The following is a 27,965-nucleotide window of genomic DNA, read 5'->3' on the forward strand; positions in this document are numbered from 1 at the left end:
GGGAGTCAGGGCATGTATGTGTATCTCTTAGTTGCTCTTAAATGGTCATCAGTGGGGTCAATTTGTACAACTGACTATGAGTCTAGTTAGGGCTAAATGTTAATGCTAAATACGAATAGGGCTTACAATAGAAATAGAAATATCATTTCTAGCATGGTTCGGTTCTCTTGCTGCTGGTGCGCACACACACGCTCTCGATAAGGCACAGATATTTGTTACATCAGTTGTTTTATACACATAAATACTTGTTGCTTAATGAAAATAAATACTACATTAATTACAAAAATGTACAGCGAAGGTAGGACAGGGCAGATGTTGCTACACCTCCACGCCATAGTTGCGATCCACGACATAGTCGTAGCGTGCCTGATCCGGCTTGGCTGCTCCGTCTTCAGCAGCTATTGCTACGGCAGGAACAGCAGCAGCAGCATCTATAGGGGTGGCTGGTGCGGGTCCAGTAGTGGTTGCTGGGGCTGGCAGTTTCGGGACTGCTCCGCTTGCGGCTCGATGGTGGTGCTCACTGAGATTCTTGTTTCGATTGTTGCTCGCCACCAGCGCCGTGTTGATGGCAATTGCCGTCTCAGCAGCATTGTCCTCATCCTCATCATCGTCCTCTTCCTCCTCCTCCTCCTCGATGGGATTGGCATCGGGCAAAGTGAACTCGCTGGGCAGCTCCGGTACGGACAGGCCCTTGCGTGTGAAGAATGTGATCTTCTCTCTGCAAAAACAAATACAAATAAATACAAAATAATCGAAGAAAAACCCTCGTGGCTAAAAACCCACTTGAATGCCACCAAATCTGGGCAGCCCTTGGGCACCTTGGTCTTCCGCAGCTTGTGGACTTCTTTGGCGGTTTTCATTAGCAACTTCTGGAGCTGACGCTCCTCGGGACATTTGGCGGGATCCGCGCGAGCCACCAGACGCTGGAATTCCTCATTTTCAATGGCCCAGGCGGCAATAAGGGGATCCTTGTTCTCACAGGCCTTTTGCAAACTGTTGAACAATAAAGGAATACAATTAGTTGGCCATTTCTTTGCATTGGGCTGATCAATCTGCACTTACACTTCCTTGAGGTTCTGCAGCTTGGCAATTTGATCGTTGAGGAAATAGAGCTTGCTGTGCTGCGCCTGCAGATCCAGCTCCAGGTCCAAACTGGTGCGCGGTATGTGAGTATGATGCAGTTCTGGAATGAAATCAATGCTTAGTAAGTCTCGAGAGTCCAAGGGCTGGCTTTCGTTTCCACTTACTTGTGACTGACTTGGGCGCCTTGGTGTGGAAGCGCAGGGAACGTCGCTCAGCGGCTCCCCGCTGGAACGTGTGCGGTGCAACGCCACAGTGCATGGCCGAGTCCGAGTCGCTACGATTCAGGCGACAATTGTATCGATTCTTGCTGACCGCCGCCGATGGGGTAAAGGTCTGTGAACGCTTCACGGGCCTGTCGTCCATCAGCTGGGAGTGCGAGCGCAGCTTCTCAGGCATGAAGGCGCTGTCCGTGTTTGTTTCCTTGTCGGCGTACTCCTGTTTCATGTTCTGCAGATAGGCATCCAGCATGCAGCCAGCTATTGATTCAAACAAAACCGAATCCGTACGTTAGTTCTGGGAATGTTTACAGAATCGAAGGCCATTGCTTACAGTTCATTAGGCCCACATCGCTGACGAGCTGGTTGCTGTCCTCCTCCTCCTCCTCCTCATCATCATCCTCATCGTCATCGTCGTCGCTGCATTCCTGGCCATTGAGGCGTCCGTTCTGCGGCAGCTCCTCGGCTATCTGCGCCTGCATCTCCAGGGGCGGCGCCTGATTGCGTGTCAGGGTCGAGGTCTGCGACGAAGTGATGGTCGACTCATCCGAAGACTCCTCCCTGTTGTTGTTGGTGCTGCTGCTCGTCGAAGAGTTGCTGGCCGCAACGGCGGCTGCTGCTGCGGCGGCACTCGTGGAGGGAATGTCCAGCGACTCGAAGCTGGGAATGAATTTCGAACTGAGAACATTGTACCACTTCAAGGTGGAGTCCTCCGGATTGAACTCGGCCATGCTGATCTGCACAGTGCCCTGAAAGACAACAGAAAAAGGAAAGTAATGAGAATGGTGCTCGTTCGTTTGGGGGTTCTTCGGGATTCCTTACAATGATCTCCTCCTTTTGGCCTGTCATTGAGACGACAGTCACCTGCAGGCTCTTGGTCAGCAGCTTGTCCAGCGTTATGGGCACCGCAAATGTATCGTTAAAGACGGGCTTCTGAAAGTCCCCCAGCGCCTTGGTCCGTATGGAAGTCAGCGAATTGGGCAGCAAGGCGGCACGCAGATAACTACAAAAAGGGGAAAATCAGCTAATGGCGGACTTTATATCATTTTTGTGGCACTTACACCTGAGAGTTGTCCGTCGAGGCTGTCCACAGGGCCAGCAGGTTGTTGGCTCGCTCCAGGGACACCACCAGGACACCCTTTTGCTTCAGATACTTGAGTCCGATCTGGACCTGGGCCAGCTCCTTGCGCGGCAGATGGGCCCGCGATGCCTCAAAAACGCCCGAATCTCCTGCAACGGACTCGTTGCTGACGGCCGCCGATACGGAGCGCGTGTTCGAGGTGGACGACGAGCGGCTGAGCATCTCCAGCGGCAGATCCAGCAGCGAGGGCTTCTCCGAGATGGGCGAGAGCGGGGCAGCGGCCAGATTGTGCGGCGAGTTAAGGTTCAGCTTCTGCAGCTTCGCCTCCAGCATCATGCAGTCGAGCACGGTGGAGTCCAGGTCGTAGGGCCGTGCGCGCACCCCCGGTGCCGTGATGGGCACTGGGGGAGGGGCTGTGTAGGCGGGCGGGGCGGGCAGAGCATTGGCATAGGTGGGCTCCTCCTTGAGGGTATGGGGTAGCGGCGGCGGCGGCGGGTGCTGATCGGCCACCGCATTGTATTTCATTGGCGATGCGGGCGGCGTTTCCATCGACAGGCTGCTGCGCGGCGACAGGGACACCTCCGAGGACTGCTGCTGCTGCAGCACAGGATGGGCATGGATCGGGGGCAGGCGCTGCTGGTGCTGCTGGAAGAGACGCTGCGAGCGGCGGCGCAGATCCACCACATCGATGGGCGAGTCGACGGCAAAGGGATCGATGTAGATGTCCGTGAAGCTGAGGGCGCTCTTGCTGCTGGCCGTCGACAGGGAGCCCAGGCTGCTGCCGCTGCTGATCGAGAAGGTGCTCTCCGAGGAGAACGACTTGAGCCGCTCCTCCAGCAGCTTGGTGGACTTGAGGGCCTCCTGCAGCTTGTCGAGCAGCAGCTGTTTCTCCTCGTGGAAGCGCAGACGATTGGCCACGCACGTGTTGTTCGCCTCGTACGCCTCCCGGAGGTCGTCCTCGAGCTTGTTGCGCGTCTGCTGGATCACCTGCTTCTCCTCCTCGCTGCGCGACTTCAGCGAGATGCTGTTGAGGTCGTTCAGCAGCTTCTCCTTCTCCTGGATGAGCAGAATGCGATCCTTGTCCGACTCCAGTTGGCCGGGCTCGATGCGCTCCACGTGATCGGCCAGCTGCTGCTGCAGCTTCTTGATGTGCTTCCGCCACTCGGCGTACTGCAGCTTGGTCTTGGCCATTTCCGCAAATCGGGCGCCGCCGTTCAGATGCTCCCCGGCGCCGCCGCACAGATCCGTCTGGCTGGCCACGCACACCCGATCGAAGGGCGAGGCGGCGTTCATCAGCTCCGCATTCTCCTCGTTGATCTGCTGGCGACTCAGCTCGTTCTTGATCTGGACCAGGCTGCGCATCAGCTCCTCGCGCACCTTCTCGCCGGACACCAGCGATTTGTGGACCTTCAGCATCTCCTCCCGTATGGCCTGCACCTCGGCAATGTCATAGCAGCCGTTCTGCCGGGCATTGATCTTCTCGCCCACCGAATACAGGGTGTTCATGCCCCGCTCCGTGTACGATATATCGTTGGTAATGTGATTCAGCTCCTGCTTCAGCTGATGGACTCTCTCGCGGGCCAGCATCAGGTCGGCACGCAACAGTTCCGGATCGTGACGGCTCATCGAACTGGAGGAAGAGCACACTGGCAAAAGGAAAGGAAAACGAAAGGTTAGGGCATCTTCCTGGCTCTCTGGTTCTTTTTTTTTGTGCTATACTCACGGCTACTGCGGCTGGCGGCCAGCTTGTTGAGATGATTGTACTCCTCCTGGGCCCAGAGCAGGCGCTGCTGTTTCACATCCAACATCTCGCGCTTGTTCTCCAGCTGATCCTGTGCCGCCGACAGATAGTCGCTCAGCATCTGCTCCTGCACGCTCTTCCACTCCTGACGCGGATCCTCCAGCTGTGTGCTCTGCGCCAGATGATTGATGTAGTAGGGCCCGATATTCGGATCGTAGGACTCCTCCCAGCCCATGGGCAGCTCATCGCCCACACAGTCCTCGAATGTTTGCGGTTTCGTATAGCTGTAAAAGAAGAGATAGCGCTCCGTTAGTACGTCTGTGTTTACATATTGACAACAAATCGCTAATGAATTTCCGCCCCTATCTAAGATGTATCTCCGAACGGAACGGAACGGATAGGAGCGGATAGGAACGGATAGGAAGAACCTGTTTAACCGGTGGAGGGGCAGTGTCTCCGGTGTCTCTGTCTCTGGTGTATTCCCACGCCAGTTAGTCCCAAGTATTCGGTGTATTTGGTATTTCTATGCGATAAGATTGCCGGCATTTCGTTTCCTTTCGGCCAAGACCGCGGCTCTACCGCGCTGCCATGCGGTGGAATGTCTGCTGCCTAATCTTATCGAGGCCATATTCGCAAAGTGCGGCAAAACAACACAAAAAAAAAAAACCTGGCCTGGCCTGGCCTGAAAACCCAAGCAAAAACTGATGACGATGACAATGTCTTTGACGTCGCCTCTCCCTCTCCCTCTCCTCCTTCGCATTCCAACGATAATTGCTAATCTTCGGGTATTGATTGCTTAAACAGTTTAAGTATTGTATCTGCGGGTAGACCAACATTTTGCGGTTGCCATTTCAATTGAATATATATTTTATTTATTTTTGGTTTTCGATGAGGGCTCATGGGCCTGGAATGCTGTCTGACATTCAAAAGAAAAGCCATATATAGGATAGACAGTGCGTTTCTGCGTTGTAAAACCTTTTGTGGCCTGCAGGTCAATGTTCGATATCTGATTGTAGGCGAAAGATTGATGCAAAAGTTCACTAAACGATCGCCAATGGGTCTGCTATAGAAAAAAGACGCTACTTTAACAGCGGGGGACAATGAAATAGTTGAACAAGGGTCTATAATACTGCAACAAGAGCTGGGAAGACTGGAACTAGCAACACGCAGATAGAGCCTCCCATTAGGAACACTGGGAAGTGGGAAAAGAGCTGTGAGTAATGGAACCAGAACGGAAAACAGTGAAATATTGAAAGTAGGAACTGGAAGATTTATAAAAGAATTTGGAACACTGGGAATGGGATCTGGGAGCACTGGAACTAGCAAGAACTGGAAGATATCTAGCAGCTACTCCAAACGGAAAATAGCTTTGAGTATTGGAACAAGAACAGAGAACACTGTAATATTGGAACTAGGAACTGGAAGATAGATACTCCCATTAGGAATACTGGGAACTGGGACAAGAGCTGTGCGTATTGTATGAAGCACGGAGAACACTAAAATATTGAAACTTCGAACTGGAAGATATCTAAAAGAATATGGAACACTGGGAAGTGTGGAATAAGATATGGGTGCACTCGAACTAGTCAGAAATGGAAGATATGTGGCTTCTCCAAATGGGAACACTTGGAAAAGAGCTGTGAGTATTGGAACAAGAACTGGGAACACTGTAATATTGTGACTAGGAACTGGAAGATATCTAGAAGACTTTGGAACACTGGGAACTGGGAAAGCAGCTGTGAGTATTGCATCAAGAACTGGGAACACTGCAACTGGCACAGTGGGCTCATGTTTTAGGTTGATATCCGCCTAAGCCTGATTACACAGAATGGTAGAAGGTCATCTTTTCTCCTTCAAAGGACACTGCACTGTACTTTAATATGTTATATAGAAAATCCATTAATAATAGATATTTGGCAAAGAAGATTGTTCCCAGCTTTGGATCCCAGGCACAAACCGAGGGGCACTGCCGTATGACGAAGGAAATTTAATGGATCCCTTTAATATATAGAATATATAGAATCACAGAATGAATCTCCTTCGAATGGAACCGTACATGAGTACCTATATATATTCTAATCTATGAGAATAAATGAAACTGAAACCGTTATCAAACTGTGCCAATCATCGGCCATTAAAATGAATCGGTTTATTCAGTTGTCGAATAATATAAGTGACATATGCAATGCCTTTATTTATAGACAGATAATGTACTCCTCTATGCGGTTTATTCAATGCTATATTTAGTGATTAATAGCCATTATCTAGTACCCAAATAAAAGTGTAACGCTTTTCGTTAATAATTTGGCAGATGCCCCGAGAGTTCCCATTATTCTTGGAATAATATCTGGACATGGTCCCCTCTGTTTCTTGGACCTTTTTTCGTATATTCTTTGCTCATTTTTATCTGGAATCAAGTGTTGACGCATTCATTGGAAATAAAATTGTACGCAGCTGCGTTTAACAATTGAATTTGTTTATGATCTAGCCAAACAATCTAACACAACATCCAATGGCAGGGATCTCCGATTCATCATCAGGGTGCTTTCAAGTGTTGGCAAGCTCTCAATCATTAATCAGAACCCCTTAACTTCTCATTCGCGCTAATCTTTTGTGTTATTTGGAGGGATTTGTTGAGCAAACATACAATAATTCACGCGATAGTAAATTGATTTTCTTTCGATTACGAACGATGACGTCTTTGGCTAAGAGAGCGTCATTGCAAATGTTTCTACCAGAAATCAAAGATATATGTCAGAATAAGAGCCGAATATTTCGGTCTTTTTGGTTTAAACATAAATGTAATGATATGCAGTGCCGAGCTTTTTCATCGCAAATTATCAAAAGAAAAATAGTTTTTTCTATAAGATTGTCTAATTTTTATAACTGTAATTTTATTTTAATTTTTTTATTTTAATTTACTTTAATTATATTTTTTTATTTTATTTTAATTATATTTTTTTATTTTATTTTAATTATATTTTTTTATTTTATTTTATTTTGAATACAAAATTTTTTTTTTGTATTTTATTTTAATTAATTTTTTTTATTTTAATTACATTTACAATTTACATTTGAATATAAATAGAAATTTGTAGGAAATATATTTAATTTAAATATAAAATATATTTAATTTAAATATAAAATATATTTAAATCCACTTTTTTATATTTATGTCAAAATTACGAGAACAAAGTTTTTTTTTTAAATTTGGGTCTATTTTTTTTGAATTTAATTTTAAATATTAAAACTTTCCTGGTTGTAGAAGATTGTAAAACGCTTTATATTTTCTAGAATTGCTCAAATCCTACATCTTTCGATATAGCACATAGATCGGCTGGATTTCCCTCGAAATGCTATCGAGGGAACGTGCACTTGGTCAGGGAGGCCTAAAGAGTCACGGGCGATGGCCGATTACCTCGGGTGTGGGTGGGTACGGGTATTTATGGTGTATTGATTGGACTAGGAGCACAGCACGCGTTTATTGATCAGAACAAGGTTCATTTCATACAATCGCAAATCGAACAACAACAAAGAGGCCAATCAATAAAGACAAAGACAGAAACAGAAACAGAAACAAAGGAAAAGGCGGCAAAACTGCATCAACGAAAAATAATAAATAATAAAATAAATAAATAGAGCCAAGCTGATATACAAAATGCAGTCGGAGACATGTGCCATGTGTCGTCCCAGCACCAGCACCAGCTCCAGCCCCAAGCTCCACAAAGCCGATCTCACGATCGACGGAGACAAAACATGAGAGATGGTGACGGGGGGAGGGGCATGGGGCATGGGGCTTGGGGCTTGGGGCTTGGGGCAAGCAAAAACGGTTTCATAATTTCGAATCAACAAATTTGTTGTATTTATTTTGTCAGTGATATTTTGTTGTTCTGTTGAGCAGTAAATGGCACACAGTTTCATATCGTCGCCCCACAGTCTTTGTTTATTTCGATTGAACTTTGTTGGAAAAATAAAAGCGGAGAGCCCGTATCCCCACCCGTACCCCCTCCTCTATCCAAGGTGTAAATATCCGTCTTCCGTTGCAGTTGTTCCAGAAACTTAATAGTCGATTTGTTATTGTTATTGTTAGTATTTCCCATTGAATACTTTTTCCAAGTCTGGCACACAGAAGTTCCATAAAAGTTTAGCAAAAGATAATAAACAAGGCTTATGATTCATGCTTTATGAATCACGCAGCTAATCTTGAAACCTAATCCTCAATGCCATAGAGAATCCTGAAAAGGAGCTCTGTTAGTTATCCGAGTTCATTGGTCTTTTCCATGACTATCGCAGAGTCAGTCACAAATCAAGTGATTATTATGTATTTTTGTTTATTATTGGATGCTTTCAGCACTATATTGTATACCAAACGAAAGTTATTGAAGCTTAGACCACTCTATTCAGAGATTTTTGAATTTGTTTTATACATACAAAATAAACAAAATTATACAAAAATTTAATTTAAATTTTTGCTAAAAACTGTTTTTTATTTGTAAAATTTAAATTGGAATTTATTAAAAAATGTTATACAAAATTTTAACTTCAAATTGAGGTATATAAAATTTTTTGTTTTTATATGAATTATGTTCTTAGTTTTTTAAAATAATAACGCAATTTCTTTTATATATATATATTCAAATATAATTCAATAATTTCAATATAATTCAAAACAAAAAATAAAAATTTGTTGTACTAAAAATTTAAATTAAATTTTGTACAATAATTTTTTATTTTTGGTGTATAAAATAAATTGCATTAATAATGTTTAATGTAATGTTTTTTTAATATTTAAAATTAATAATGCAAGTTATTTTATAAATATAAAATACAAAAATACGACAAATTTAATTACAATTTTTGGTATACAAAATTAGTAGAAGTTTTATATTTTTAAAAGAAAATTTAATTTTAAAAAAATATTATTATTATTTATTTAAAGAATAGCCCATGCAAAAAAAAAAACCCTTTTTTGGACTTTGATTTTTTGCAACTCATGTATTAAACTCCATTTTTTGGATCCCTAGAAAGAGATGTACGGAAAACCCAGCTGCCACATACGAAAGATACATAGATACATTTCAGGAACGTAACTCACGAAACGGATGGAAAACCGACCTTAGAAAAATTTGAACAGCACAGAACATATTGTTTCTCGATGGAAGACTTTCTCGATGCATCTCTCTGTAATCTTTTATTCCTTGCCCATCGAAAATTTATTCGTTGCTGCCCCCATGCTCCCCCCTGGCCTGGGGTTTTCTTTGCTATAGACAATCGGAAGCCCTTGCCGTTTGACAGGTGTCAAGTGTGCCTTGCCTGACTGATGCCCTGGCAATTAAATGCGGTAAATAAACGGCTGCCCTGCCGTTTTATGGGTCTTTAATTAACTCAATAAGAAAATCGTATGCAAATTTTGATGGGTTTTCCATTAGCGCTTGACCCCGGCAGGCCCCGTCGACAGCGAACAGACGGCAGCGAAAATCAATGAAAAGCCAAAGCCAAAGGGCGCGAGCAAATGTGTGTGGGCGTGGCCGACGACGTTACCAAGTAATAAGTAATAGGGCTTCCTCATTGGCACTTTTGCTGATGCTGGCCAAATCGAGGAAGGCAGCCAGGCAGTCAGTCAGGCTTTTGGCTAACGAGCAACTAACGACTTGTTGGCCTTTTAGCAGACTCTGACTCTGCGGCCCACATCGAATGCTATGTTTTCTGTGTGTGTGTGTGTGTGTGTGTGGGGAATGAATGTACACCCGTGTGTATTCATGGGTATACTCAAACTCCAGTGTGTGTGCTTGCGTTGGACAAGAAATCTGCATAAATTAAATTATATTGTAAACAAAATATTTATGGCACGACGACGGCGACGACGACGACGTTGGTCGCCGCTGCCCGATCAAGCGCTGTAATAAATTCGCGCTTAAAAAAGAAATAAAAACCAAGAGGTGGGGCGGCGGAAAAACTCGTTTCCGAACCACAAAAAATATTTCAGCATGAATTTCGTTGTCACAATATGAGTTGTTGAATAAAAACTACAACAGGGGTAGATGGTGGAAGGGGGGGAGCTCCACAGAGAAGCTTTCATTAGCCAGCACTTAAAAACAGAGAGAGACAGAGAGACAGAGAGAGAGACAATGGTATGTGAACAATATTATTTAACTGTTCACGTCGGGGTTTTATGCTAATTTCGCTGGCCATAACATATGAGAAATGGTCCATAGAGTCGACCGTTTGATGACCAATAAACAGCATATGAAGAATTTTTTGTAATCGCTATGAAAATTCGCCACTTAAACATATCACAGCGCGATAAATTATTAACGCAAATATCGTTTATAATTCAACATTTAAGCGCTGTATCCAATCAGGGAATATAGCCAGCATTTGCCATTTTTACAACCATAAAATTACAGCCTTCTTAAGAGACTTTTGTCAGTACACATAGAGAAAAAGAAATCACTGAAATTTTGAATAATGTCAACCAATAGATTTTCTATGATGGTGTAAATTGGTCAAAGAGTGTGTATTTCACTTACATTTTGACATTAATATGGAAATATTTGGTTTAAAATATATATCATATTTAAATTATATATATTACATTTTTAAATTAAATTAATTTCATATTTCATTTAAATATACTTCACATTAAAATTAAATAAAATTTCATATTTCGACTAAACCTATTTGATATACAAAAATATGTATTTCATATTTAAAAAAAAATACATATTTCATATTTGAAAAATATATATATTTCATATTTAAAAAATATATATATTTCATATTTGAAAAATATATATATTTTATATTTAAATTATCTGTGATAATATTTTATATTCAATTATAAATTACTTCCTAGGTAATCGTTCAAATAAAAAAAATTAAAAATAAAAATTAAATGTATTTCATTTTATAAATTTAAATGTTCAAATGAAATTTATTTTTTATATTTAAGTAAAATATATTTCCTACAAATTTAATATTATACATATATTTATTTTGAAGTGTTTTATATTTCCATTTAGGGACATATTTATAAGACTTTTTATAAACTGAATTCTTTTTAATTTTGTTAATATATTTTGCCTTTTTCTCTGAGTGTAGGCCTAACAAAAACTGAAACCTTAAACCATTTCTATGCCAAATTCTTGATTCAAACGATAAAAGGGTTTTTTATTATCGCTTCAAATTGAATTCCTTACCAAATGGTTTTTTCGTCTAAAAATATCCATTTTTTAATTAATTCAGACGTAGAGAATATCTCACAAATTAGCGTACCATTCATTGCCTGAGCCGTGTCTGTGCCTGAGCCTAATATTACAATATTTAGCAATTCAAATCAAGGCGAGGGCTGTATAAATGTCCAAAAAAAAGACACCACGCGAACCATTAAAAAGACTAAGAAATATAAAAAAATACAAAAAAAAATATAGGCTTCAACAAGTCACGTAGCACCGTAGCACCGTCGGATTTACTCTAGTATTTCAATTGTTTTGGCTTTGACGGAACTGAGACGCCGAACACGCATTGGAGTCGGTCGCAAAAGAGTTCCGGTTTATACGAGTATTCCACAGAGAACTGAGCACAAAGGGGTTTTGGTTTTGGTTTGGGAAATCAATTCTCATCTTCACATTATAACCCAATTTGATTGGAAACATTATTCCACCTTGGCATACCTTTGGATGTATGTATCTCAGGAAATGGGGGGTTTTCTTTAATGGGTTATAATTGTTATCAGAACCAAGCCAGGCGTTACGAACGATTGTGAAATATTTTTATGGTTTCAGAACCATTGGAATGTTTGTTTGGCTTGGGATTCCTTGGCTATCGTCTAGCCAAAGGTCGACAAAGTACGGGAATTTATATACTGGGAGTATTGGCTCTTACCAATGGCATGTATTAAAGATATCCATTAAAAATGGGCAAGATTTTAGTCAGTAAACAAAATAAATTATCATACAGCATCATATGTTATTCGGAATCTTCATAGACACAAAGAAATGTATCTATGAAAGGGAAACAAATGGTTTAAAAATCAGTAAAAATAATTGAAATAAATTCAAATATAATTCAATAAATTTCTAGAATTTATTTACAAATAAAACATCAAATCTTTTTCAAACTTAAGTATTCTTTAGATGTAAAATAGAAGTAGAATAGAAACATAGAAATATATCCATGAAAGAGAGGCAAATGGCGGCCACTTTTTATGTGGCTTAAATCCTTAAATAAAATCCAAATATAATTCTAAAAATGTCTAGAATTTATTTACAAATAAAGCATACTTTAGAAGTAAAATAGAAGTAGAATATAAACATAGAATGCGGATCTCTTGATCACTTTTTATGTGGCTTAAAAATCAGTAAAAATAATTGAAATAAAATCCAAATATAATTCAATAAATTATAGAATTTGTTTACAAATAAAACATTAAATCTTTTTCAAAATTAAGCATACTTTAGAAGTAAAATTCCATTTATTCCATTAAAAATTCCACAACTGAAGAGCCGTAATCATGATCCATATATGCGTTCATTACCGCCGATGGAATGTTTATGGAATGGCATGTTTAATTATAGAATCATTCATTCCACATTACTGGCAAGTATTTGTTGTAAAATTGTATATGCTTCTGCTGCTGGTCGGTTTCCATTATCTGCCAGTCGCAGGCCGCAAGCGTTCACAAATATTTTCGAGCTTAATCAAATTACGCTATAAAGGTCGTCCGTCGTTTTATCTTATCGCATGGCTGTTCGCCCGTTCGTTGTCGTTGTCGCTGTCGTTGGACGAGTTTTTCAGCCAAGAGATTCCACAGCACATACAGACGATTCCCGAGTTCCCGAGTATTTCCCCCTGGACATGGGCTGCCACCTAACATATTACATGGCAATCACTTCCTGTTGCCATCTTGTGGATCTCACACTTCCACTTCCTTCCGCTGCATAAAATGATAAATGATAAAAGGCGGAAACCAGTCGAGAGGGGGCATCCCATCCCATCCCAACTATGAATATTTTAGATACAATTTCTCGAGTCAATGAACTGCAGCTCAAAGATAAGACACAGGGCCCTAACAATCTTTTTGGGCCCTCCATGGATGGAGGGATGTAACCCGTTTCGGGGGTCGCGCAAGTGGGTGTCAATTACGGGTCCTCAGGGTCCCCTCCGCCCCCCCACCGATTCGAAGAAGAATGTCGTGGGCCGTTTCCATTAGTCACGCCAGCAGAGTAGAAGATACAAAAAGCTAGCTGGATCGGCGCTTCGTTTCAAATGTTTGTGTCTGTTGTTTTTCTCCTACATTTCGAAATCACAAAATGTCTGGCCATAAATTCCAAAGTGAACAATTGAAATAAATTTTTGCGCCATGAGCATGCCGACTGCATACGAAATGAACTATTAAAAAAAAAATTCATAGAATTTATACATACACACACACACACACAGCACCACACACCCACACACAGATACCCCGCCATGGCAAAATCCAAAAAACCAAAAGCAAAATAAACTTAAATTGAAATTTATGATTTTTAATGACCTGTTGACGGGCGCATTCGTTTGTCTGTGTGCGCATTCTATTTGCAGGCACTGTAATTGCCAAATTCGAAAGCCGTTCCGAGGCGGCACCAACGAAAAACCAAAACCAAAACCAAAAAGAATTCCCCCCGCAAAATGTATGCGAATGGCGGCACGGCGACCTTTTCGGGTGTATCCAAAACTGAGGCTAAGGAATGCTGTCAAGGGGCAGGAAGTGGAGCTCTAAAGAGTACCATCTATACAATTGTTTGCCAGAAACGATGAAAAATGAAACATATCGTTAGCAAAAATATGTGAAAACTGGAGCACCTTAAAACGTAATCCGCAAAAGTAAGTGAAAAATGAAGCCTGTCTGATTTTAGGTATTTTAATGAGAACTCCTTAAAAGAAGCTTTTCAATTTGAAAAAAGATGGGAAACATCTCCTCAAGAAATTTAAACTATTAGAGATGGACTCTTTCAAGCAGGAAATATTCGATAGATAGTATGGAATGTATGCTATGGAAGGAAACCTCTGCATTTGGGAGGAGGAAACAGAACCCCTTCTCTGGATTTGCGAAATGAAAGCCCCCAAATTGGTTAAGCCTATGGAAGGCCTCCAAATTTTCTAGAATTCCATCAACAACCACAAAAAACAGACCTCCCCTCATCAGCAAGACTCGTGTAGAGCGTCAATGTGCTTTTGTCATGCACACGACATGTATATTTTTTGTTTTTGCTGATTCTTGAGTATTCTCTTGTGCCCTCTTTGGCTGGTGCGGCGTTCTGCCTATCGAAGCATCAAATTCAGAGAAAATCCATTGCATTGGGTGCAAAAAGGATCAGTGGAAGCTCACCTAAAGGCCGCTACAAGATATCCTTCTATTTAGATACAATCTATATGAAAACTACATACATGCTGTAAAACTGAAATTTGGGCTTGGTATGAACAAAAAGCCCAAATGGAATCAGTTCTATATTTCTTAAGGTATAGTTTTGACCCCCACTGGATGAGTATTACTTAAGTAAAATTTGTGTGTTTTCGTGAGCGAAGAGACGACCCAAAGAAATACCTCTATCAAATAGTTCTTTGTTAAATATTTTGTTAAATTTTTGTTGGTTTTTAAAAAATATACAAACGGTATTCAATACGTCAACAAAAATTCTTGGTATGCGCATTATAAAAGGATTTAAATTGGTTGAAATGAACGACAAGACAACTCGGAAACATTTCTCGTGTTGCTGGCAGACGCCCACACATCACCCGCCCCCCTCCCGCACATGGAGAACATGCCAAAAAATGTATCTACATATATTTTCACACGAATTCCTACTAAATATATGTATGTATGTATGTATGTCTGTGTATTTGTGTATATAGAAACCTTGGCCACGTCAAGAACAAATACAAATACAAATGCCGGGCAAAAGTTTTGTTTTGAAGACGCTCTTCAAAAGTGTCCACCTGTGCATTTTTCTTGGCCTGACATTAGTCGATTCCGGGAAGAGCTCTCAAGAGAGATAGATACTTTTGTATCTGTAAGTTTGTGGTGCTTTTTTTTTGGGTAGAGAGTGCAACAGGGTAAGCCATCTCGTGTTCCACTATGTAGAAAACTCGTAGAACATATACTCTACACGTATAAGGTGTGTATGCCCCAAGCCCCTCCCCCAACCCCCTCCCCATCGTACATCGTGGTTGTACTCTGTCATTAACAAAACAACTGTTGCGACCTTCACATACCAGAGCAGCCAAGCGACTGTGCGGCAAGCGAGTCGAGGCGATCAGAGGCAGCCCCCAAGCAAAGCAGATACACATATGTATGTATGTATGTATGTACATATCTGTGTGTTGTGTATGTAGAGATACATTGAATATATTGAAATAATAAGGCGAAAAATCCGACTGCAAAACGTGAATGCGAACGCGTACGAGACGTGAACGTCTCCGCCTGCAAAAATTACGATCGACTCGACGAGTACGAGGGTACGAGTATCTGATAGAATGCGCACATTACCCAGAGACAGAGACAGAGACAGAGCCAGAGCAAGGGAACTTCCATTCCATTCCACACCATTGTGTGTGTGTGTGTGGAGGGGGCAGGAGAGGCTTGGGGCCGCCGCCGCATTCCACACATAAGGTCGTGTGTGAATCGAACTCGGGCCAGCCGCCGCCACCGCCACCGCCACCGCCATAATACTGGGAACACAGAAAGCGTATATGCACGGGAGAGTGCCGTCAGGGGCAGGGACATCTGCTCATGGGGGCGAAAAATTCAGAAATTTCCCTGGAAATATATCATTTTATAAGGTATATATTTCATAAATTATTCAAAGAAAATTGCCCCACTTAAAAGATACATTTTTTTTTTGCGACTTTTAAGGTTTTTTAGTCTATTTAAAATTCCCAATGCTTGCTGCAGACATTTTGGCGTTCAAAAACATATATGTAACATTTTTATAAATATCTTTCTTTTTTTTTTTTTTGATTCTGCAGACAGTTTGGGAATTCACCTCAGGGCCAAAACAAAAATTATTTCAAATATTTGGGTGCTTTACAGCGCTTTATTCATAATAATAATAAGCAAAAAAAAAGAATGAAAGCTGCTAAGAAATAGAGACAGGTAGGGGGTAGGGGGAGGGGGTTGAAATGCCGCATGTCAAATGGGCCAATTAACATTTCTGTTATACGCTGTATTTATTTTCGTGTGGCTTTTCTTCAATGCGGTGTTTGTTTCGCCTTTTGTTTTATAAATAAATAGGCTTTTGTTTTGTATGCAAAAAAAAAAAAATAATAATAAAAATACCATAGCAGCTATTTTTGATGGCATTCAATAAATTATGTATGCTACACTCTTGTCTCTTTCCCTACCTCCCTCCGTCATAACAATAATTTCTATATAAATCGAAATTCCAAGATATTTCTTGTATCTTTTGGTCTGTTTGTTTATCTTTTGCCCTCACGCACACATCGATGGTAAGAACTTGAAAGATTTCGAATTTAATGGTAAGCGCTCGTGGCATACCATGGAATTTTGGGCGGTTGTTGCTGTTGGCCATAACCGATTGGCTTTTATTGATTAAAGAATGTTTTTTGTGCTGTGTTTTTTGTGGTTTTTCGTTCTAATGTTGTATGCCGGTCAGGGTCGAGGGGGGGTTCTCATAAAGATAAGTGAAAAGAACAGAAAAATTGATGATGATGATTCCTACACCAAAGTGGGAAATATTCATGAATATAATCAACAGATTTGTGTGTGTCTATAGAATGTACCAAACTGTAGATATTATTAACATTTAATTGATTAATTTGAGGGATCTGGAGGGATGAGGGTAATCCCTGATGCCTCAACGGCATTCTGGACTGAAAAACAGCTGTTGTGATTGTCAAATTGCCAGTCACGCGTAAACGCGTTGCCTGGCAAAAGGAGCATTAAAGGCAGATGCTCAATTGTATCTTCTTCTAAAAACCTCAAAGAAGACTGGGTTTAAACAAGTTTTGGCTTGAATAAAATTATAGAAAAATTATTATATCTGCTGGTGGCGCGTGTTTGATGTCCAATATGGAAAAACAAAGGCTATGTCTGAGCAATCGGTGGCATTATGTAAGCTTATTTAGATATTCTTGTGGTTCTTGAACAGATAGAATATTTATTACCAGCAGCAGATACATATACATACAGAAGGAATGCGTGTATGTGATCATTTACTCTGAAGCAAACAAATAAACAAACATGCATAAATAACTCGTTGCAGTTGCAACAAAAGCAACAACTGCCTCCAGCAAAGCAACTCACACACGCACACACACATAGAGAGGGCAGACAACCGATAGAGAGAGAGAGAGAGAGAGGGTGAGCAGCGACTGCGCAGCTGGCAGCGACTCTGGAATGCGGTTTTGACAAGTTCTTCTAAAATTGTACGGCAACTTTTGCTATTTACGCTATGAAACAACGACAACAACCGAGCAGGCGGCATCGGCAGCGGCAGCGCGACGAGAGCAGCAGGCGAATGTGTGCGAAGGAGCACGGAAAGCAGAACATGAAAAAAAGAAAAAATACCAACAACAGCAATAGCAGCGCACAAGATGGTTGGACGATTAGAGAGGAGCACGGGCAACGGGCCACGGGCTTTTTTAGACACGAAGGCACGAAATAAATAAAGGTACAATATATTTATAGGAAATAAATTCATATAAAAATCATAATCATTCTTTAAAAATAATACTCTTTTTTGTTATTCGATAGTTTTGTTTGCGCTCTTGGTTTGCCCATCTTTGGCACGAGAGAGAGCAACAGTGAGTGAGAGAGCGGCAGCAGCAAAGCAAACTATGCAGCAATGTCGTCGCCATCGTGGGGCTAGTTGAACGAACGCCAAGACACTGCGGCCGAGGGGGCGTTAGGCATGCCGAACGAGGTAAAGTAAATGCATTTTGTGTTTGGAAATAGGCTGACGACGACGATGGCAGCGACGAACGACGCCGAACGACGACGACGACGAACGACGCTCAGCAGCAGCAGCAGCAGCCATAGTTGTTGCTGTTGTTGAAAAATATTTCAAAGTTGCTGTGAACTCGCAGCCACAGCAGCAGCGGCACCAATTGAATGCAATTTGTTTGTGTGTGTGTGTGTGTTTGAGTGTTTGTGTATGCATTTATTAAAGCAATGCGCGCATTGCCTTAAATGCCAAAGCTGCTACGTGTGTATGTACAGATCTATGCATTACATATGTACATACATATGTATGTATGGATCAACTACTATGTACGCTACGCCCTGCTTTTTGTATTTGGCAAACATTCCAAGCGGCTCTTGGCTCTTGCCTGATGCTGGCCTCTGCTGCCGTTGCAGCCCATAAAAATGTTCTTATTTATGTACATATTTTTCCTCGAGGAGTAGGAGGGGCAGGCAAGTGCTGCAAAGGCAGTTGCTTTGACATGAATGTCAGCTTTGCGCATTTAAGCAGTTTAATCAACATTTTTTTTTTCTTCTTCTTGTCTTTTTTCTTTCTCTCTCTCTCTCTCTCTCTCGCTCTCGCCTTTGGGCAACTACTTCTTGGCCTAAGAGCCGGTTTTTGTTAGCCAGGCCCAGGCAATGTGCATCCTATATACGTTCCATATGTTTGTTTGTATGTATGCCCGGGCTTGCATCAGTTTTCCCAGCTAGAGATGGGCGTGTGACAAAAGATACTTTTCACAAAAAGATACAGATTCAGATATACGCATGAGGAAGTTTGCTGCCGCCAGAGAAGACAACTCCATTCTGTCGTTCAATCAAATTCTAAGCACGATCTGCAAAAGATCTTTCGCTCTGTGGCAATAAGAAATTCCATTGGGGCAGCGTCAGAATGTTATTGCAACGCAACGCAACGCACCGCACCGAAAGGGAGCTGCTGCTGGTGCTGGTGGTGCCGCCGCAAGAGTTAGGTTCTTGCCCTGACCCACAAACCAATAAATTCCGGCTTAAATATCTCAAGAATGCAGCCACAGCCACAGCCAGCAGGCCAATCGAAAAAAGAGAGGCGCAGAGGAGGTAGAATCAACGAGCAAATGAATTATGCGCTGTGGTAAACATTTTGACAGCGGCACGCAAACACACACAGACACACAGCCACAGAAGATACTTTGCACACACTGGCACAGATACAATTTAAGTGGCATTTGAGGAATGCCGAGATACAGCTACAAACAATCCACATATGGCGTGTCCCTCTTCGATCTTTTTCCCTCCCTCTCTCTGTCTCTCTCTCTCTCTCTCTCTCTCTGTCTGTTACGCTCTCATTCTGTTTGCCTTATCACTTCATTAGGCCATAAATTCGACAACAAAACGAAATTCCACAGTTGAACGAACGAACGGCAGCAGCAGCAAACAACTTGAACACCTACAAGATACACAGTTACAGATTCAGATACATTCCGGGCCTCACCCCACCCCGCGACCATGTTAATTATGCTGCTGCATCTGCCCATCCGAAAGATACAAAATGCGCGTGCGCCTGCGCAGCAGCAACCCGTCCCCAATTCCCCTGCCACATGCCGCATCCCCCCCCCCCCCCTAGCTGTGGCCTCTGGGGCCAGACCTTAAGAATATGTTATGCGCACTCAAATGGCATTCGGAAAGTGCTACTGAAAAAATAATACAAAAGTTTCGTGCGGCCAACAAAAGGGACAGAGACACTGCAGAGAGAAAGAGATAGACTGAGGCACTGAAGAGGGGCAGAGGGAGACAGCGGCACTAAAGAAGGACAGAGAGAGAGATGGCGACACAGAGTAGGAGATCTGTAGCTGTGGAATGCCTTTGTCTGGTTCTCTGGCTTAGCCCATAAAATATTTAGTCGCTTGGAACAGCTGATTGCAGCGAATACTCAAAGCCATTGTGTCCACAGTGCCAACCCCCCCTCCACCCGCCCGATTAGGGCAATTAATTGCCGTCGATTAAGCGGAGAGCTGGCCCTACATTCTTTTGTATCTACTGTACCCCCGCGTCTCGGAGGAAACACATGCTCAAGGCATGGCCTGCCCTTGGACCCCGTTCCACACACAGATGAGGAATCTTTTCTGCCCCTGCCCCTGCCCCTGCCACCGCCCTGAGCAACATGTGTGCCGCTGCTGCTGCACAAATTCCAGACATAAACTCAAGAGGTTCAACATGAGAGAATGCAGAGAGGAAATACTCAGAGGCCCCGAAGCAATGAAATATGAAAACTAGAGGACTTGCAAGATACCCATACAGATTAGTGGCCTAAAGGATATGCATCAGAGGAATAGCCTTCTTCTCTGCACAAAATATCTGTATCCTCCATTTATCTTGAGTGTGCACATTCCAGGGCTTGTATTTTGATTTCGTTTCGTTTTGCAGCCGCATGCATGGAAAATTGCTACCTTCGCAGAGATTTTTCGTTTTTCGTTCGACACATCACGATCCGCGCCAGCCAGACGGCGACACGGCCAGGCCAGCGTCCAGGCAGCTTGAAATCCAAATCCAAAAACCCATTCCCCCCCCTCCCCCCACTCCCCCCCGCCCACCAAGAGCCCCATCAACGGACGACGACTCGTCTCCGTCTCCAGAGTCGCGTCTCGCGGGCAGGGCGTAGAGTAACTTAATTTTCTACTCACGTTTGCAGTTTTCTGTAAGTGAAAAATTGTTTAGCTGCGCGAATGACAGCTGAATTATTATAAATCGATATGCTGGACGATGTACGAAAATTATGGGGGACACTGAAAAAAACCTACACTTTGTGGTGGGGGATACAACGATGCATCTTTGTATCTATATACAAAAAATATATCTCTATCTCAGAAATTTCTGGGTTTCCTTAAAGCAAAGAGTTTTTGCTAGCTACAACGATGAATCTTTGTATCTATATACAAAAAATATATCTCTATCTCAGAAATTTCTGGGTTTCCTTCAAGCAAAGAGTTTTTGCTAGCTACAACGTTGCATCTTTGTATCTAGATCCAAAAAATAAAGCTTTATCTCAGAAATTTCTGGGTTTCCTTCAAGCAAAGAGTTTTTTCTAGCTACTACAGGTCCAACCTATGTCCTAGGACAGGAGAAACACACCTGAAATCGATCGAATCTGTCACTCTTCAAAGGGGAAGTCCATCCTTCTCTGCCTCTGCCTCTGTTTCTCCCTCTTAATTAGCACATGTTGAAAAGGAAATCATTATGCTTGATAAAAATCACAAGTGTTGATTGCTGAAGAACCTTCGACGACAGCAGCGACATGCAACAAGTGCGAGGCACAGGAAAAGTCGCTGGAAGTTGCTGCAACCAGCAGCGGGTCGCTAAAATGGGCAAAACATGCGGTGTCCGAGGAGCCGTCTAAAGTTTGCCTATGTATGTATCTGTCAGATACATTATGTATCCCCATGTGCCTATCTTTGGCCATAGAGTGTCGCTGTCGCTGTCGCTGTTGCAGTCTGCAGCCTGCAAGTGCAAAAGAAAATATTTTTTAACGCTTTGGGCCGGTGCCGCGCGCACAACAAACTAGAAAATGTTGCTGCCACATCCACTGGTGGCCAGTCCGCGCGTTGCATTCATGCGCGTAATCAAATTGTAATCACGGCTTCGACTGCGACTAGCTGTTGCTGCGGCTGCTGCTGCGGCTGCTGCTGCGGCTGCTGCTGCTGCTGCATGTGGCAGGGAGCAGCAGCAACAATTTTTACCCTCCTTCTCCTGCACCGCTGCTGCTGTTGTTGTTAAGTGGAAATACTTGTTGCACAAATGCAATGCATGCTGTTGTTGCCTGTATCTGCCTGCTTTCCTGCCTGCCTGCCCGGCTGCTGCTGTGTAGCTGCATCTGTTGCTCGCGTACAGTGGATATTGCCTAAGAGCATCCGATCTGTGCTTTCGAGATCTTTTGGCAGGAGATTGTATTTTATCAAGTTGCATATTGAATGGAGTTGTTGTACGGCAAGACTTCGACGATAATTCTTCTTGGGGAAACTTTAATGATAAAGCCCATAAATTTTGCCTCAGTGACAATCTCAAAGATACTATAGAAGCAATAATTCATAAAAGTTTTCAATGAAGTTTGGATATAAGCTTTGATTTATTATCGGGTATTCCAGTCAGATATCGGGGTTTCTTTTTTTAGACTGGAATACATTTTTTTTTATTTAAAAAATTTAATTTTTTTAATTTTAAAATTTAATTTTGGTTAACTTTAAAATTTTTTTATTTTATTTTAACAATTAATATTTTTAAAGTTTTTTAAAATTTAATTTAATAATTTTTAAAACTTTATTTTTTTAATTTTTAAAATTTTTTCAGTTTTTAAAATTAAATTGATCTTATCTGTGGGATATTTTCCAGAGAATTAGATCTGAATTTTCGAGTTTCAAAATTTATAATATCCACAAATTGTTGTTTAGAATTAATTAATTGAGGAGAACCCAAAATGGCTATGAAATGTTTGGATAATTTTCTGCTTAAGTTAGTTATTAAAAAAAACTGAATGAAAATATTTTGAGTGATTTTTATCTGTGGCATATTATCCCGAGAAATAGATTTGAAAATATCCACTAATAAATGTATAGATTTAATGACTTAGAGAGAACCCAAATGGCTATAAAATATTTAGTTAATTTTCAGCTTAAATTAAAAACTAAAAAAAATAAAAAAATAAATATTCTAAGAGCTGTTTTAATTGGTTTACATTTTCAATCTATAATTTCTGTTTAAATGAATAAAAATCCAACTAAATTTCATTGCCAGACTGTGAACCGTGTGTGTGTCTCTCCTTTGCCAATTATCACTGTAAGTGCCACAGCAAACGGCAATTGCATCTGCATTCTTTCCACTTTTCTTGCTGTAGTTGCAGTTGTTGCTGTTGTTGTTGTTGTTGTTGTTGCTTTTGCAGTTGTTGCTGTTGCTGCTGCTGCTGCATTGCCTTGTGCAATTTATTAAATGAAAAATGCCGTTTTGCAGCTTTCCAAGTTGCGATACAACATACAGACACATACAGATGTACACAGATACATAGCGGCAGCAGGCCCCTGTACGAGGAGACCGTGGATATATATGCATAGCATACTATATCCAGATACTATTCGTATGTGCACATGTGCTCTCTGTGGCAGTGGCTGTGGCTGTGGCTGAGCCAAATTGAATTTTATGCAAATTTGTTGCTCGTTTTTAGTCGCGATAGAAATCGCCACATCTAATGCATAATGGCTGGCACACGCACACGCACACGCACACGCACACGCATGCCTCTTTGGATGATTTTGCATTCTTTATGCAATTTATCGATCGTTCGCTCTGAAAGCCACAAAATTATTTTCGAATGCTTCAATCTGTTTGAGAGTGCGGCGGATCATGCCATGTGGTTTCTTCTTCTTCTGTTTTTGCGATCTTTGTAGAAGTTATGCCGAAGATAATTCCGATCATAAATCATATCTTTAAAGCGGGTATTTTCAGATACAGCCCCCCGCCGGTGGCGCCACTCTGTCCCGACTTGTGGCCGCTTTCGCCTAGGCCTTTTTGGCGGCGATTTGTGTTTATGTAAAACAAACGAGTTCGAATTCGAGTTCGAATTCGAGTTCGAGCCACTATCCCAACTGGTAGCCGCCGACAGATTTTGTTTCTTTTTTTCCATCTATTTTTTTTGTCGTATGACTTATGAATAGATCGAGAAACTGTCACCAAACACGTTTCTGTCTGAGCCCCGCCACAAACAAAAATATTCCACTGTGTTGCCGCCTTGTTATGGGCTAAACAATTGGCCAAAAAACTGCCAAAAAAAAAAACAATACACATTCATAAGAAAATAAAGAAGACGACGACCAAAAAAATATTAAAAAAAAAAAAAACATCCCCCGCTAAAATACTGTACAAACAAGTAAAACATTTATTAAGCAAAAATATTTGGGAATTTTTGAATTTGGTAATCTATTAGGAGGAGTCTTCCAGGAAATAGCAAAAGGGAAAGGGTCCACCCTTGAGGAATACCCTTGTTCCTTTGGAATCCAGAATATCATTACAGATCGATCTTTCCTATCCTTTTCTAATGGATCCCGATAAAACAGCCTTTTTTTGTACATTACAAAAATCAACTGAAAATCATTCAATTTAAAAGCAAACAAAAATCACAGATACATATGGTATCTCTGGTATTTTTTAAGTGCAGTTACAATACCTAAATTAATTAATTAATTTCCGGTAAACGTTGCACAAACATTAGAAAATATCACGCAAATGTAGACCGCAGTCGATGGCATTTCAAGGGTATCCCCCATTCGACCTTGCAGATGAGCATTGGAATAGATATTTTTTTTGTTTTTTTTTTTTTTGTGTGTGTTTTCTGTGATTTCTGTGCTCGAAACGTGGCGAGTGGCGGGAGGCCTTTAAAGGCCACCCGAGGCCTGGCTCGCTTCGGTTTATTGTAGAAATTTATTTATGGTTTATTGGAATTTTTGCGCGCTACCGGCAGCAATTTTTAAAATTCAATAACAGCGCGTGTGGGGGTCGGGGGGATCCAACGAAAGAGAGAGCGATATAAATGGCGAAAAGCGTGAATAATTTTTGGATGAAAAATATGCAGAGACGTGCAAAATGCCCATAAAGCCAATAATGGAGGCCAAAAATGCAGGTTTCAAAGAAATCAATTTCGTAAAATTCGTAAAGTCAATGAAATTGACAAAAATAAAATTGTAAGAAATATTTCAGTAGATCGGAAATATGTTAAAGAAAGTAAAGGAAAATTTGTATTTACTTAACTGTTTTTGCAGAGGAATTTTTGAAATTAAAAATAAAATTCCTTTGGAATTCCATTTGTTTTTTAAGCGATACGAGAAAATATTATATTTTTAGCATTTCAAGTTCTTTATCAAAATTCAATTCAACTATTTGCATAAACAATTCATTAATTTTAAATTAAATGCCTTTGAAATCCTTTTTTTTAAGCGATAAGTGAAAATATTGTATTTTTAGCATGACAAGTTTTTTATCAAAATTCAATTAAACTATTTTTATAAAAAGAAAAATCAAAATTTATATAAAAAAATAAATTTATAAAAAATAATAAACATAAAAACAATAATATTTAAATTATTTAAGGAACAATATTTAAGAGAGGATGCGCTTTATGTCTCAAGTTAGGATCAATGTGTACATCTAGATACATTTGTATGTACATTTGAAGATCCATTTGCTTTAGATACATCGAAACATTCATACAATCCATGAGAGTGTATGTGTGTGAATGTATAATCTACTTGATGCATAACCCTAACAAATGCGCAGATGTTTCATTTCATTTAAAAGTAAAAGAAAAAAAAAATCAAAAGAAAAAACCCGAGCAAGCAAGAAAGAAAGAGAGAGAGAAAAGCAGAGAAATTCCTCAACGCTCGACTCTCAACGCTTGGGCGTTTAATTCAGTGAAACATTTTTAACAATGTCCATGCAATTTGAAACAAACAAAGGGAATGTTTGTGTTAATTGAAAGCGTGAAGAGCGAGACACAGTTAGTGCGCAATGAGTGCGACAGAGATGGGGCTAGAGAAACGAGAGAAACGGGCGAAGAATGTCAGAAATCAATTATTTCGAAACTGCAAAAATTCCAATGTACATTTTGCAATTGTTTATGAGTGAGAGATACACACACACACACACGCCATATTTTCCGCAAAAAAAGAGAGAGACAATATGGTAGGCAGAGAGGAGATATATCCGAGCGAGAGGCAAGACAAAAAGTCTAGTTTTTGCCTCCGACGTTTTATGTGCCCTCGTAGAAATACCGTAATTCCAATTGCCTTTCTCTGAGTTACAAAGATCTTTCGAAAATCATACTACTCTCCTTTCGGCAAGAGTATCAAAATGCTGAGCGAACGGCAAACTAAAATGTATCTATGGCCCGATGTAGTGCGGTACCCCCTTCCAACCACACATCTTCAGATCATGCCACTCTGGATCTCTCTCTCTCTCGGTCTCTCGGGCTCTGCTTCGTTTGCTCTCTTGTACTCATTACGTATGAGATTGTTAGTTTTTGTTTTTTTTTTTTGCAGATCATTCGCTGAGCTTTATTTAACTTTTGCTCTCCCATTTGCCCCTTTATCCCACCAGCCATTGCTCCGTTCGTCTTGCTGTACATTTATTTTCCCTCTCTTTCTGTCGTACGTTTCATTGCTCTCTCCATCAGGCGCACATTTTTCCCCCCCTCTCCAGCTGCCGCATTCCTCTTTTCACCACTCTCTTTCTACCTTTTACATTTCATTTTTTGTTTGTTGCCGTTGTCTCTCTCTGTCTCTCTCCCTCTGGTTCTCACTCTCTCTCGCTTCAGTTTTCAGTTATATTTGGAGTCTTAATCATCGCCTTGGAATGTTTACTTAAGGCTTTTTTGTTGTTGTTTAAAATATGTAATTTATTTTGCTTTGTTTTTGTGGTGCTTCAGATTCTTCTTCTTCTCCATTCACCTCTCGCATTCCTTTACATACACAAACACAGAGGAACACATACATGTGCATCACGCACCTTTATCTTTCCGGTTCGAGCGCTTTGGAATTGGAATCGGAATTTATATGGGTTTTTTTTTTTTTTTTTTATAAGCTTCCTGATCCGCTCTCTCTCTCTCTCTGTTTCTCTTATATGTAGTACATATATGTACATTTGTAGAGACTTACCAATCTCTGGGATCCAGCCATGTGGTCTTTTTGTTGATGTGATCTATGTAGTAGGTCTTGCCATCGAAATCCTTGGCAATGTCCCAGCCGTCCGGCAGGGGGAAGTCGCTGTGGGGCCCGTGCTGGTGGTGCTGTTGGTGTTGATGGTGATGGTGGTGTTGCTGGTGCTGTGGCCGCAGATGGTGCGGATGGGGTTGCAGGTGGTGCTGCGGCGCCGATTGCTGCAGATTTGGCATCGTGCAGCGGGGGAGTCTGTCCGGTTCAAGGGGGGGTAGAGGCGGTCAGTCCCACACAAAAAAACTTGTCACTTGGCGCGCGCTTTTCTCGTTTTCTTCACCTTTTTTTTTTTGCTCTTTTCGGTTTCTCTTTTACGTTGACTTTGCCTTGTACATTTTTTCAGCGATAATAGAGCGCACACAAAGGGCGATGCGGGGGGATGGGTTTTGTGCATTCCATTCCAGCCCAAAACACACGCACACGCACACTGCCACAGGGGGCACACTGGCACACGCGATACGCACACTACCAACGATCGCTGCTGTTACTTTTCATTTCGTTCGCACTCGCACAAAAACTACTGTTGTTTGGCGCGATCTGGCAGCTGTTGCTCCTTTTCGCCTAATTGAAACTAATTAGCCAATAACTTAGCGCCGTTGGCCTGTTGCTTTTCCTCTGCTCCGCCGCACTAAACACCATTCATTTGTCCGCGACGACGCAGCCGCGCAGTTCAAAAGTGGATATTATCGATAAATATTTCTTTGATAATATCTGTAATTTCTAGGTGATGTTTTATCAATGATTACGGATTATTCAACGCAATTTTCTGAATTCAGAAAAAATTCGACACTCTCTCGTTGTTGTTTGATTGCGCGCGGCCGAAAAATATGTGAGACCGTGGGTTGATGTTAACAAAAATGTGCCGAGTGACCCTCAGAAATATACCAAAATATACCGTCACATCTTAAAAATATACCGTAAATATACTAACGAATTCATGTTATATCTTACATATTCCCCGTTTTTGATCTTCCGTGAAATATTACCATCTATATAGAACATTTAGCCTAGCCCACATAATTTTATACGATTAATGAATCAATTTTCTACAAGATTGGATAGTTTTTTATCCTTGCTTTTATTGTATTTTGGCTAAAACAAGTCTTAAACGAAATAGTTCAACAAAAAAACAGTCACAATGTTGCTGGTATTTAAAGAC

At 41.4% G+C, this 27,965-nt stretch overlaps 1 protein-coding gene across 1 annotated transcript; it reads right to left on the minus strand.

Moving 5' to 3' along the window:
* On the minus strand, positions 1-27,533 carry LOC6588257 (protein kibra). The gene is made up of 9 exons (XM_002012872.2): positions 26,750-27,533; positions 4,103-4,404; positions 2,360-4,025; positions 2,121-2,301; positions 1,633-2,047; positions 1,248-1,559; positions 1,063-1,183; positions 784-993; positions 1-718 (listed from the first exon to the last, which is right to left on the minus strand). The coding sequence occupies exons 1-9, from the start codon at positions 26,983-26,985 to the stop codon at positions 319-321; spliced, it is 3,843 nt and encodes a 1,280-aa protein (XP_002012908.2). The 5' UTR covers positions 26,986-27,533; the 3' UTR covers positions 1-318.
* Positions 27,534-27,965: the final 432 nt, after the last annotated feature.

This window comes from Drosophila persimilis, unplaced genomic scaffold (assembly GCF_003286085.1).
Source record: "Drosophila persimilis strain 14011-0111.01,24,50 unplaced genomic scaffold, DperRS2 tig00000000-arrow-pilon, whole genome shotgun sequence".
Taxonomy (NCBI): Eukaryota; Metazoa; Arthropoda; class Insecta; order Diptera; family Drosophilidae; genus Drosophila; species Drosophila persimilis.